General features: G+C 38.3%; 1 protein-coding gene across 12 annotated transcripts in view; it reads left to right on the forward strand.

Annotated features, from left to right (window-relative positions):
- The window catches only part of DENND1A (DENN domain containing 1A), a 538,445-nt gene that overhangs the window by 198,520 nt on the left and 324,980 nt on the right, over positions 1-14,945 (forward strand). For 10 of the 12 annotated variants that reach the window (XM_073224730.1, XM_073224757.1, XM_037008189.2 and 7 more), the window contains 2 exons: positions 451-500; positions 11,130-11,249. In XM_073224730.1, the coding sequence (XP_073080831.1) occupies positions 451-500; positions 11,130-11,249 (170 nt within the window). The remainder of the gene's footprint in view (positions 1-450; positions 501-11,129; positions 11,250-14,945) is intronic. The other 2 variants (XM_073224762.1, XM_073224764.1) reach the window with 1 other exon arrangement.

Raw genomic sequence — 14,945 nt, forward strand, 5'->3', positions numbered from 1 at the left:
TGCTGTTAGGAAGCGTTGTCTAATCCCGGCCCCCTCTGTTCCTAGGTAACAGGCAAAAACGGTGCCAGCAACAGCGGCTCTGCCAGGCCAAACCCATGTGGCTTGGTGTTATTCACTCTGATCCATATGGTCAGGCTGGAGATGGTCCCTGGAGGGGTGTTAACACTCAGCAACCCAACCGCCTCCCTCCCTTCAGAGCTTTCCTGCATGGCTCCTGCTGCTTGCCCATGTGTGATTCTTGATTAATTTTTCATTTTTAATGAAGTTTGATCATGTTTATTATTTCTTATGATTGACTGCCTGGTACTCCTCCCATGTAATTGATAAAGCTCATATTTCTTCATCTGTCTCCTCTTTCTTTAGGGTAAAGTTGCTAGATTGTGTGCTGTGGTTAATGTTAGATTTATTGGTCCCATTAGATGTATAAATTATCTCTCTTTCTCTCCACAGGAAGTTCTGCAGACTTTGACCAAGTTTTGTTTCCCCTTCTATGTGGACAGGTAGTGTCAGATTTTCAAACTTTACTAGAAAAAAAAATATCAGTAAACCTGCTATGGAAAATAAAAACCATACCATTCTTAACATTCTGTCTGTTTAACCAAGATTTAAAATGCCTGTCTTCCAAGGAGAGTTGCAGTATTCTCCTTTCCTGGGGATTTTGTTGACACTATGAAGAAGTTTCAAGCATATCACTTTGCTTTGATTAGTTTGTAAGACTTGTTGTGAATGACACTAAGTTTTTGATTTTGGTTATCAGACTCAAAACATGATTAAGAATGGTTGGTATTTAATCTAGTGCTATTTAATTTTTATTAAAATGTGAAAATGTTTGACATAACCAACTAATATATGATTCCTTGGCCTTCTCAGTATTATGCAGACTTTGTTTTTCCTATACTTGAACTTAAAATTTAAATCAGCACAGGCCTGTCTTGTTTGAAGGTGTTCAGCTATTTAAAAGATGTATTCCTTAATAGTGTTAATAGTGTAAACCTTTCCTTAGTATTTGCATTATAATAAACTTTTCCTTGGAAAGGTATGAGTGTAAGAACTCCAAGATAATTAAAATAGTCTGAAGGTATTTTTCTCTCTTTAAAATAAGCTACTGGTTAATGTAACAATTTTAGAAGAGCTTTTAAAAATTTTTTTAAAATAAAACTATAGTTTACAAACGATACTAATAAAATGACAATCTTCTTAATCTTATTTTCACAAAATATCTGCTGTATGTTTCATTATAGTTTGTGCATTAGTTTTGCAGTTATTTATTTGTCCAGTTAATAACCATCTCTTTTTAGTTTTCTCTTAATGGAGAATTGAACTATGAAACTGTACATACATTACATCTTAAAACTTCCACTTTCAGTGACAGGGAGGTTTTAGAAAATGTCATTGTAAATATAAGTCTAAAGAAACTATAAAATGTGCCTATTTTCAGGAAAGTTCTATGATGTATTTTCATGTACCCAAACAAGGCAGACTTGGAAGATTTTAGTGATTTAGATTGCAGGTGGGTCAGATTTTCTGCTTGGATCTTCTCTACACTTTGTAGTAGCAGTGTCCTGGTTTATTTGGCACAAACCTAAAAATGGTGTGAGATAAGAATTGGTAGCCCAACAAGTTTGAAAGAGTACTAAAAAGCAAAAAAAGTAACCCTGGAACATTGCCAACCACATATAATGACTGTATTCCCTGGTTCTAATATCTAATTTTTTAAGCCAATCAACCACTGTAGTATTTTTAGACTCTGGGCTTTTTAAATGCTGATATCAGGGCTGTTTTAGTATCAGGTTGATGCTGAAAACAGAAGAGCCTTAATTTTTAGAGGGTCAGTATTTATAATGAGAGTCCTGTTGTCTCTTCTTCATCCTATTCCTTCTAAAAATAGCAAGGAAGTAGGATTTTGTTTAGAGATGTATAATGCAAACTTCACATTTATATGTATGAATTAGCAACGCATAAAATCTCCAGTTACTTCTAAAATGTATTACAAATTATGGCAAGGGTATATTTATATAAATTAATAAAGCTGAAATATTTTAAGAATGTGGTTAGGTATTCAACAAAGAAAAATACAGGAATACATTTTTTTCCTCTTTTTTTTAATTAAGGTATCATTGATATACACTCTTATGAAGGTTTCACAAGAAAAACAATGTGGTTATTATATTCACCCTTATTATCGAGTCTCCCCACCCCATACCCCATTGCAGTCACTGTCCATCAGTGTGGGAATACATTTTTATGTGACTTCTTGTTACAGTGGTGATCTGTTTTGGATAGGTATTTCTTCACTGACTTTGTAGACTAATATTAGAAGAAATGCACAATAAGATGAAATCCCCCAACATACACACACGCCTCTTTTCTCTCACATTACACATCTCAACTTACCTTACGTGTCTGGATCATTACATCTTGAATTGAAAGAAAAGCAGAGCCCTTAGAGTTTAGAAATTTATACTTCTAAAATCTTTTTTGTCCCAGTGTCTCATGCCTCTTTTTGTTTGTTAGAAAAATAGGTTTCTTCTAAAATGCTTCTCTCCAAATTACCCTCTTCTAATCATGTTCCTTATATATTTTCCACAAAATGATTTAGGACAAAAATGCCCCTTTATGGATATATATTAAACCTTGCTATGTGTAATGGTTCCTTCTAATATTGTATTATATTATACACCCTAGAAGTGATAACTTTTATTGATACAAAAAAAACCCACTTTATTTTGGGGGCTATATTTTTTCTCTTTTCCCACTTCTAACCTGGCATACTTTCATTCTTAAGAGATCATAATAATGAAAGTCATTTATAATAAATACAAAGGTTTTAATGTCGCTATTTTTTTTTTAGATTTGCAGTTAGCATTTTCAAATGGATATTCCTAGATTCTGAGACCCACAAAGCCCCTCAGAGATATTTATGATACTATTTTACTTAGAAAATATGTCAGCGTGGAGATGAGTAATGCCCTAGGTGATCACTGTTCAAAGAAGAAAGCGTCCTAATCTTTTTCGTATCTGAGCTTCTCTGCCCTGAGGAACAGTAATACAACTTTCTGACATTTCTAGTCTATAGCCAGGAGTGGGATTTTCACAGTCGTCATCAGATCACCCATAAACATTGACATCTTGCTGTCTTTTGTGTTGGTTTGAGGTTTTTCTTTCTGAAATTAGGACTTAAGAAAAATAATAATGCTGGTAGCTCTTCAAAAGAAAGTGCTTCCTTGTGTATTAACTCATTTTATCCTCCAATCATAGGAGATGAGAACAAGTTCTGTTACTTTTATTTGAAAAAATTGTATAATTGAGCTGCAGAGAAATTGTAGCTTGCCCAAGGTCCTCCTAGGTTGCTAGCACAACCTAGATGTCTATCTCCCCAGTAAATACATTTTTCAGTAACAAAATGTACTTGTGGGAATACCAGTCACCAAATACATATAGAGAGAGGAAAGGAAAGAAATTAGTATTTGAGTTCCTAATTGATTCTAGCCACCATGCTGTACCTTTTTACATTAATACCTCATTTATTCCTTTCAGCAGCTCTAGGAGACAGGCGATGGTGGTATCTCTTTTATAAAAGAGCAAAGGAAGGTTCCAAATGGTGTAGCCTTCTGTTGGGTGATATGGAAATGGTATGAGACTTGGAGCTATGCCCTCCATGTGTTTCTCAGTCTATTCCATGAAGTATTATGAAGACACATTAATAGTATCTATCTGAAAGGATAGGAAAGACTGGTAGCCAGAGAAAACTTCTCATTGTGGGAGAGACTTGTGTTGAGACTGCAGGGATGGCAAGAAGGGGGTAAGTGGAAGGGAGAGCCTAACACCCCATATGCGCTGAAGAGCAAAGCAGAGGAGAAACCATGAGTGAGCCTAGAGACTGTTCAGCCAGAGCAGATGGAGCCTGCTGCGGAGACCATGACGTGTACTGTGATAGCTTGGGCTCTGGCTGCAGGAGGCCTTGAAAATGTGTAGGAATAAGACCACAGGATTTTTTTTTATTACCGTGTCATTGATATACAATCGTATGAAGGTTTCACATGAGCAACACTGTGGTTACAACATTCACCCATATTATCAAGTCCCTGCCCTGTTGCAGTCACTGTCCATCAGCGTAGTAAGATGCTATAGAGTCACTACTTAAGACCACAGGATTTTAAAGCTGAAATTCATCTGACTCAAACATCCCATTTTACAGAAAAGAAACCAAATCTGTAGATGAAATAACTTGCTTTTGGTCACAACTATGTAATTACAGAGCTGGGAAAGAAACCAAGTCTCTTATGCCCAATTGAGAGTTATTTTTACCCTATTTTGTACTTGAAGCTTTTGGTGGAGTGGGGTAGTGAGATGACAGCACCGAGATCCCTGTATGTGTCTCAGAACAGTCTCAAAAAAATGCTTTGTATACCATTTCATATTGTGGTGCTACTTGCTTACACTTGGTAACTGGCAACCTGCCTCAGTCAAAGCATTCAAGAGACTCACTGGATGGTGGGAAATCTGTTCCCTTCCATGTTTGTGCTTGTTCTCCTTTGGAGCCCAGAAAGTCAGCTACTATTCAGTTGCCCTGTAAATTATACTAGTACACACAAATGACACAACCATGAAATAAAATGACACATCTTTTCAGGGGCAGAGGCATCATTTAGTGATTTAGGATGTAACCACAGATACAAATGTGGTTCAAATGCTATTCACCATTTTATTATGTATCTGTTACATGCCAGGCACTGTGTTGTGTTCTCTTTCTGCACTAAGAGGTTACACAGTTGCAGGCTTACCATTATCATAATGCTGTATATGAAGAAACAGAGGCTCTAATAGGTTCAATAACTTGCCCAAGGTCCCACTAATTAGTAAGTGGTCGGGCTGCTTTTGGAACCTACATTTGTCTGACTGCAATTCTACCTTACTTTTTCTACTGTGTCATACTGCCTCATTACACTATAAATAAACAGCCTTTTAAAATTTATTTCAAAGCAATATATATTTAATGTAGAAAATTAGAAAATTTAGATAACTGAAGAAAATTTAATTAATACAATGGTTAGTGCAATAGTATGTATCTGCCGAGACCTTTCCTCTTGTTCCCATCTCTATACATTGATCTTGCTCTACTTTTGAAAACTAAATCCATTTGGTCCACTTTTGTCCCTGTTTCTCATCCTTGGTATAGTTCCTTGGTTTTGTCCCATGGGTTCAGCTGCACCCTGTGATCCCTTTTCTACAGTGTTTGGTAATGATGAAGCAATTGGGCCTTAGTGGACAGCATTGTGGGTAGCAAACTGGAGACCTAGGTTTCAGTTTTGGTTCTGCCATTGACTGACTGTGTCTGTGAGCAAGTAATGTCTCCCTGAGGGCCTTAGTTTCTTTATTGATAAAATGAGGGAATTGGATTAGATCTCTGCTGTTCATTCTGTTTTCGATACTTTGTGAATCTGAGTTATGATATGATGGCGTTTTTAGTTTGTCAGGCTCATGTAGATTAGAGAGTAGAGAGATCTCGGTTCTTATCTGCTGAGTCTCTTGAGCAGATAGGTGTTGCCCTCTGCAGTGTGTGACCCTACTCTTAGTCCCCAGACATTTTGGGTGAGTGTCATTCTTGCCACTGGGGTCTTTGAGCAGGCAATGTGAGAAACTTTAGTCTTAGATGCAAAGTGTGTTTATGGAAGGGAGCTTTGAGGCTCATGTAACTAAAGGTTGGGAGATGTGGTACTTTGATAAAACTTGATTCCTGCCTGACACCTCATACTCACAGAGGGAAAGAAAAGCAGCTGGAAGGGATGACTGGTGGTAATGGCTCAACAGGTAATTGTTGGTGAGATGTAATACATAGAGGATGACAAAATGTTTCAGTTCCATTTCTTGAGTTTTATAGTTTCATAATAATAAATATTTTAATTTTGTACCTATCATATCCTAGTTACTTTACATTCATAATTTCTAATCTTCACACTCTGCAAAGTAAGTAGTAGTATTCCCTTTCACAGGTGAGGCTCAGAGAGGTACAAATTTTGCCTGTGCTCACAGTGGGAATTCTAGCATAGCTGGAATTCTGATCTAAAGTCCAGACCTTACTGTGCTTTTCTCTCCTGCACCATAAATCTCTGCCTTTATTGAATCATTCCTGATAGGTTAAAAAAAAGTCCTAGTATACCTCCATTCTAAGAATAATACTCATCTTTGACTGTTCATTCCCATTCAATTACTGCCCAGTTATCCATTTCTTAGAAAGAGTTAACCAGTCACTTCAATTTCCTTCTTAGCCCTCTTCAGTCTATCTGCTGCATCTGTCATTCAGCTAAAGCTTTTTTATCAAGGTGATCTGAAACCTCTATATTGCTCAATTTAATAGACATTTTTTTTCTCTTCTCATCTTGAAGCATCTCTTCTCATCTTGATGCAGTTGACCGTTCTGTCTGCTGGTTCTCCTTTTTTTCTTTGATGGTCTCTTCTCTACCCATTCTCTAAATTGGAGCTTCTGTGACTTAGCCTTGGGTCCTCTTTTGTTTCTCTGAACTCTCTCCCTGCATGATCCCATTCTTCATCATGGCATTCAGTACTATCTGTGTTTAGATGACTTTCAAATTTTATAGCTTCAACCCAAATTTTTCCTCTGATTTCCTAACTACTATGTTCAACTATGTACTTGAGATTTCTATTCACAGGTTTCTCAGATTTAACATATCCCAAGTGGAACTCTTGAATCTCCCCCTGCCCTCCACCCCCAGACTTGTTAGTCATTAACTGGCAAATACACTGCCGTTTTACTTCTTAGCTCAAGACACATCTGCAAGCCTGTCATTTATACCTGCTAGCTGAAACTTGTAATTGTCCACCCTACCCATCCTCATCCATCTCCACTCTCCTTACATGAATTAAGCCACCGTCCAGGGTGGACTACTGCACTAGCCTCCTGGTGATTTTCTCTCCTACTTCTGCCTTCTTTCAAATTGTTGTCTATGTGACACATCAAAATTTTTAAACTGTAGCCTGGATTGTCATTCTCTTGGCTAAAACCATTCAATGGGTTTTCTGTCGCCTTTACAAAAACAACTCTAATTCTTTGCCATGACCGATGAGGCTCTCTGATCTGGTTGCTCGCTTTATCTAGCAACTTTATTTAATGCACTTTCCCCTTATCTCCTGTGCATTAGCTGTACTGGTGTCCTTTTAATTCCTTGAACATGCCTAGCTCTTTCCAGCCTGAGAATCTTTGTGCAGCTCTTTTCTGTGCCTGAAACACCCAGTTCCCTGCTCCATCTCATACTTAGGTCAGTATTGTCTTCATCTTGGGGAAGCTGTTTCTGACCACATTATCTCAGTAGCATCTTTATCTTCCATTTCCTTATTTATTTCTTCTTTGGTTTGGTGACACTGTTACCATATGTATGCTTTGTGGCTCACCTACTTATTATTCTTCTCCAGCTAGACAGGGAACTCCACAGCAGGATGGATGTTGTATATCCAGTGGCTATAACGGTGCCCAGTGTAGTAGTTGCTCAGTTTGTAGGATGGACAACTGAACTTAACATGAGGCTGATACAGAAAATCCCATTTTTCACTGGAAGATTGGAATCAAACTGTCCTTCCACATACTTCATGCCCTTTATACACTGAACCTGTAAACAACTTTAAGATAAAGCAAAATGCTACTGGACGAGCCTTGAATGGATGACAGGTATTTGAAAGGCAGCATGAAGGTTAAAGTCTGGTTTGGATAGTCACTGCTTTTCTCCCTTGTTTTCCATATTCACCTAGGCATGTGAAGCCCCGCTAAGAGTGGTTTGGGCTCTAATCTCCTGGGATTATTTCTGGAAATACTCAAATTTGGTTTCTCTTGCTTAGTGGGAAGTACAGTCTGTTTGATAAAACAACTATCTGAATTCCTCACATACCTGAGTTTCTTCAACAGAGTTGAAAACTCCCAGGGGAGGGATTTCGTCTTACGCAGTACACTGTGGCAGAATGGAAAGGACGTTGAACCAGAACCAGGCTTGGAATTTTTAATTCTGATTACTTTGAAAACAAAACAAATCAAAAAACCAAAAAACAACTCTGGCCTTCAGTTTTACCATTTCACAAGAATTGAATGAAATGGTTTCTACTGCTCCTCCCAGCATTAATCATATGAAATCTCTGATTCCTATTAAAAACTTACGGATTCTGATCCTGGAGGTAAATGCAAAAACTGCAGCCTTTAAGGAAGCAGACACTTTCCCCACAAAGTCATTTTTGTGAAGAAATAGTGAACATTGTCATAGACTACCTCAGCAAGTAGAGAGGGAATGAGAGATTGCTTGAAGATTCAAAAGCGTTCGAGTTAACCACTGTTTGACCACCCTTGTCTGACTTTTAGTTTGTTGGAAGTTGTCCAAGGAAAAAAAATATTTCAGAGTTTAATGGTTTGGAGCTTTTAATGACTTGTATTTCACCCTAGTAGGAATTAAAAAGGTGAATCAACTGTGAGTACCCCCTTCTAAGCTGTGGTAGGCATCCCCAAAAAGAATCTTGTTCACTTTGATACAAGCACGAGCAGCTCACTTGTTACCCAAAGGACTACCCCTTACTGAAAAGATGCAACAGACAAGAGAAGAAGGCAGCCCTCCTTTCTCCACTCACAATTATTACAAAGCTGAGTCAGTCTGGAAGATTCTGAGCAAATGCATGATTTTAATACGAATTTTAGTTTCCCTTCAAGTGGTTACTTAACAACTTGCATCTATTTTATTAATTGTTCCTACTAAGGACTGGCCTTTATAACGAATGCTTGTCTCACTTATTTCGAAAACATCCTTTGGATTGGGTGATAGTTTCTCATTGTTATTCCAGGTAAAGAAACGGGGGTGCTTAAAGGTTAAATAACTTGCTAAATTAAGTCCCAGTTAGCAAGAGATTGAGTTGGGATTTGAACCAAGTAAATGAGTAATGAATCTTTGAGCCTCAGATGTAGCTAAAAGCATTTTCAGCATTTTTAATGTTAGTGAAAAGATAATGGGGAAATTAATGACACTCAATTCACAGACCAGGTCATGTTCGTTCTGTCCTTTTCCTAAAGATCCTAGGTGTTTTCTTTTCATCCAGTCCTGTCAATACGCTATCGTTCTAGGATGCTTCATTTTAAACATTTTGGATGAAATCAAACCCTGAGTTAAAATAATGAACAGTCATATTTTGTATGATCACATAATAGCACTTCACAAAAGCATGATGTTATTTGTAATTTAGAATCATCCTGACCTGTTGCTTTAAATATTTTAAATAATGCAAGTTTTCCTTCTCCCCCAATGAGGCCCACTTTTTCCCCCAGTCACTTTAATTATGTGAGCTAGAATCCTGTTTCTCACACATCTTCAGTTCCCAACCTTGTTAAAATTAATCATATAATCCCCCTTTAAAACATAGTATTAAATCACCATAGTAACACAGTATCCAAGCTTTATAGATAAAACATAACAACCATAAGAAGGTAGCGTTTGGTGTACCCTTGACAGCTCTATAACTTTTATAGAAATGTGTTCCTTCTCCTAGTGGAGGGATAGCATTACTTACACCTGTTTTATTACTGTGTTGCTTTTAAATTGCCACCTTGTTTTCGTTCACCTTCCTAGTTAAAAAAGGAGAATGGAACACTTCCTTTTCTTTCTGAATTATTTTCTTGTATTGTCTAAGCACTTTCAAGGGGTGGGATTATTTTCTTAAATATGACCAGGAAAGGTCCCTTAACCTTTTGTACTGGAATACCTTGAAAGTCCCTTTAATTTTAATTTTCTCCTGTTGTTTGTGTAAGGGAGTTTTAGAAAAGGCGGCTGTCCATATTTGAAAACTTAATTCATGTGATATTCCAAGACTCAGTAAGTCTACCTTTGGAAAAGGCCTGGTGAGCCATGATTTTTCATTTCTACTGACAATTTACAAAGTAAATTATAGGTGAGAGCATCGATTTGACTATTTTATCAATTTGAGTATATTTTGTAAGATATGATATATGTAAAATATAATCTAAGTTAATGAGTTTGAAAAATTCAGTGTCAAATCTAAGATACTATATTAGCACAGAGTTATGTATTAGGATTTGAAACATTGAAGTTTTTAGAAAGAAATTTAAACTAACAGGTAAGCTGATTTAAAAGAGGGCTTTAAAACATTTTGTAACTTTAAAGAAGAGTTTCTAGATTAACCTGATTACTAATATGCTTTTTAATTTTTTTAACTATATTTTCTATTTTCAGTTGCTTTTATATGTTTGCTGATTTTTGTGTTGATGCAGGAATTTTTAGAATGTTTTTTCTTTAATGTAGTTCTTTAAAATCTTGTTTCCAGTTCTTAGAAAGCACCTTGCATTGTTAAGACATTTGGTATTTCTGCCTGCAGAATATAAATGATATTCCTCATATTTTCAGAAATTATGAAAGATGCAGGAATGTAGAAAATTAATAGCTAGCCTTGCCTCTTTTGAATTCTAGCTCCTCCCTTTACTTAGTAGCTCTGTGAACTTGATTCAGTTACCTATTTAGTCCTTTTGTTCCTTTCTGTAAAATGGGAACATCATCTAAATGTCAGGGCTGTGTGATTAAATGAGATGCTATATAGCAAGTATCTAACTTTGTGGTTGGCACATAGTAGACACTTAAGTTTGGTTGCAATCACAATTTTCTGAATGAGAGGAATTATCAGGTGAGCAACATTAATGGTGCTCTGGTAGAGAAGGCTTTGGTGTCCGGTAGGCCTAGATTTAAAATACAGCTTTTTGCAGTTTGCCAGCTGGCAACTTAGGCAATGCTCCTGGAAGCTATTTCTTCATCTATAAAATGAGGTTAATAGAATGCACCTTGCAGGATTTGATGGGATGATTAACAGGGCTACCTCCTTGAACTCCGTAAGTGGAAGATTTGGTAGCTACTCTGGTGGTGAGGTGGTCACAAGAATGGGCTGCTTGCTGGCTTTTTTTTTTTTTTTTATTAGCTCACAGTCTGTTCCCTTGAAGTGTGTAAATTTTAAGTTCATTTATGAAGAGTTCCACTGAGAAAGGAAATGTTACAGGTTCAACGACTCATAGCGATGAGATACTTTATCAAGAAACTTACTGCACATTCATTTTCCCCTTTGTTCTGTCTTTGCCTCAGCCTCACAGTTAGCCAAGTTGGCCAGAACTTCACATTCGTGCTTACTGACATTGACAGCAAACAGAGATTTGGGTTCTGCCGCTTATCTTCAGGAGCGAAGAGCTGCTTCTGTATCTTAAGGTAAGGGAGAATGGTTTTGGCTCTTGGCTAGTTCTGTGAAACAATGTCAGTTTTGCGTTGTTCTTCTGTAATTAAATTTTCCAGCTGTTCTTTTAATTTTCCTATCTGTTTCCTACAAGTCACTGCACTTGGGGAGAAGGACTTCACAATGTTGTTCTTGTACTTTAAATTCTGCAGATAGTTGTATTTATTTATTTGTATCAACATCACTTGGGTGGGAAAGGGATCATTGCTTCTGGGGAGTATGTGGAAGCTGGAGTCAGCATGGCCTCCGTCCCCCTGCTGTTATCTGGGGCTGTCAGAAACTAGCCTGTTAGGCTTTCCGAGGCATTTTGTGTATGTAAGATTATTAATAAAGTATGTGTCTGTAGCTCAGGACGTCTCGCAGACACTGATTATGTCCTCCTCAAAGTAACACCCTTGCCCCCTTTGGGTCAATGAGTGAGTAACTGTTTTCCAACTTGGCTACCTCTGTAGAGGTTTGAAAAAAGTGCAGAATCCTGTATGTAGGCTTCTTTAGGTTTTCTAAAACCCCTTCACACACCAGAGCCACACTTGCTTAATGCTGTATTTCCTCCTGCCAGAGAGGTGAGGTGTGTTCTGGGGTGGGAGGATGTGTGGAAATCCGATTTTGGATCTGTGGTCTCCTGCTGGGCGCCTCCTGAGGGGGAAGTAAAGGCATCCCACACATTCTCCTCTCCATCTGCCTCCGTTAAGTAGGTGTCAGAGGGGCCTGCCTCCTGTCTCTCTCTGCTCATGTGGAGCAGCCCAAGGCAGGACAGTGGGGAGGCGCCCCTGACAAAACCCGGGTCTCTAGTATTGGGCTTGGCTCTGACCCTCTATGAATACCAGAAAGAGAAGTTCTCTGGTGTATTAGTCTCTGCACTTTTTTCTTCTCCTCACCAAGAAAAGATTCCCCTCATCCCAGAGGGGGAAGTGGAAATGACTTTTGAAGGGCCTTTCATGTTTGGACTGCTACTTTCATGTTGCTCTACACAAATACTATAATTTTTAATCAGCAAAATCACTCCAACTCTGTTCTTCACCAAGCATAGCATCTGTAGTTTGGGCACTAGAGGGCAACTGCTGGGAAGACCTTAGGAAGGCGGTATAGCCTGGATGCTTTATGAGATTAAGTGTGTGCAGCTGTTCTCAAGCACGCCTCAGTAACGCAGGCCCAAAGATTACCTGCTCAGACTATTAGACCCTGATGCAAGTGAATATTTACTTTTCAGTTTAACAAAGTTGGTCTTTTTTTTTTTTTAAGAAAATTTTCTCTTTCATTTTGCCCAATGCTGTATTTCATCTTGGCCAGGGCACTGCATATTTATATAGTCATTTAGAGTTGATGGGGGTTGAAACCAAGTTTCTGAAGTTTTATAGGAAGTCTTTTTTCCTCCAGAATATTTTGGGTTATGTTATGTCTTCCTTTCAAAGGTGGGATGTTGGGTGGGGGTGCTCTGAACTGGCACTCTCACAACCACTCAGCATGTTTTTGAGAGTGGAGAACTATTTATTTAGAAGTTTAAGTGTAGGAAAATTGCTGTCCTCTGATTCCAGCAATAGACTTGCATGTCTGTGTAGGGTCATGGACTTTGTGTCTGTGAGACACTGGTTGAATGTCTTCATAATGTCATCATTTAGAATAAAAAATAGTGGCAATTGGTGTATTTTTCTATTATACGAGCTTGGAACTAAGAGAAAACAATTTGTGGATTAATTCATACATGTGTTTGTCAGCCCTTAATTGAGTGCTTACCAGTAGCTAGTCCCTGGCATTGAAGAGTTCCTAAGACTAGCTGGGAAGATGGGTGATCATACTACGGTATGCTGTGTATAACTTAGAATGATCCCATTGCTTAGTGTCTTCTTACTGTTGATATTCTATGCTAGAGGATAGTGACTGGTTAAAAATAGAGTCCTATAGGAGTTCTGTGACATATATTTGATAGGTATGGGTATTTAACATAAGGGGGGAAAGCTCTCTTTATCTTATCCAGCTTGTGCATATATATATACATATATATATATATATATAAATAAAAGGCACATGCAGTGGCGCTTCCCCTGTGCTTGGTTTAGGAACAGTGCTGGGTTAAGATTAGTGTATAATGGAGAGTGGAGAGATCTGCCAAGAGAACACTGCGTGATTTGGGTCTGGGTTACATTATTAGCATTGCCCTCCTTTGCTCCGTGGTCTCCTTACTTTTTTCAGTTGCGTTCCCTTTGGTTAACCTGTGCCATGAGGTCCAGTCTCAGGCCGCCCAGTGCTCTAGATCAAGTCTGCTCATAAGCCACCTCTGCTTCTGCTTTCCATTTCTTCTCATGAGGGTGGGAGCTCCCAGAGATGGAGTCTGTGCAGACATAGCCTCTGCTGTTCCAGGATTAGCTTCTTAGGATCAGTCCCACTCTGACTGCTCTCCCAAGCTCATGTACTTCTTGGCCCATGTAAGCCACTGGGCCTTTCTGCTTTCACACATGTACCCGTCCTCCCAGATACCCGTCCTCCCAGACCAGAACAGGCATTTCTTCAGAGCAGCCTTCTCTAGGCAGAGGTAACCATCCCTTTTGGGTGCACCAAGCATGCTTTGCATACTTCAGTTATACACTTATAGGCCTTGATCATCCTTTGTATTTCTCCTATGAGCAGGTAACTCTTTAGAAGTAAAGATTGTGTCTTAAAGCAACTCCTGTGTCTCCAGCACTTAGCGTAGTACACAACCCAGATACTGTGTCCATGACTTTCAGAGACAGGGAGATGGATTCCATTGGAATGGGAGAACAGGGTAGTAGCGGCTCTGAGTAAGAGGATGGGCCTGTGGAACACCACTGCAAAGAGAAAATATGAAATACAGTTACTCAAAGAAGCATGCTTCATTTAGCAAACTTACTTTTATTAGTTTTAAGAGGTGTGTCTTTGAATCTCACAGTGGAGATCCAATGTTAAGAGACAGGCATTGTGTCATAAAGGACTAGACCATCAGTACCACAAAATTTAAAGTTAATATCACAATGAAAGGTTCTTAGACATCCTTTATACAACGTAACTCATTAAGTTCGTTGCCAGGGGCATTATCTGTTCCTGCCCACTCAAGTGTAAGCTCCATGAGAGCTGGGAAACTTAATCTCTTTTGTTCACAAACAGACCCTAAGTGTATTGAAGAATGTCTGCACACAGTAGGTACATAGTAATACTTGTTGTATGAAGGAATGAATACTTGAGAGATAAGCCTTGTATTTATTATTAAACATTTTTTTAAAAGTTAGTTTGACAGTTGGTTATCACCTCACACCAATCAGAATGACTACTATCCAAAAGAAAAAAAATAACAAGTGTTGATGAGGATATGGAGAAAAGGGAACCCTCCTGCACTGTTGGTGGGAATGTAAATTGGTGCAGCTACTGTGGAAAGCAGTGTGGAGGTTCCTCAGAAAACTAAGAAAAGAAATTCCACATGACCCAGCAATTCCATTTCTGGGAATTTACCTGAAGAAAACAAAGTTACTGATTAGAAAAGATACTTGCACCCCTATGTTTATTGTCACATCATTACTGTAGTGAAGATATGGAAGCAATGAAAGTATCCATCAGTAGATGAATGGATAAAGATGCTGTGGTATATATATACGATGGAATATTATAATACTAGATTAAAAGCACTAGCTAGGAGAACAATAGTCCTGGGGAAGTTAGTT

Source organism: Manis javanica, chromosome 2 (assembly GCF_040802235.1).
Source record: "Manis javanica isolate MJ-LG chromosome 2, MJ_LKY, whole genome shotgun sequence".
Classification (NCBI taxonomy): domain Eukaryota; kingdom Metazoa; phylum Chordata; class Mammalia; order Pholidota; family Manidae; genus Manis; species Manis javanica.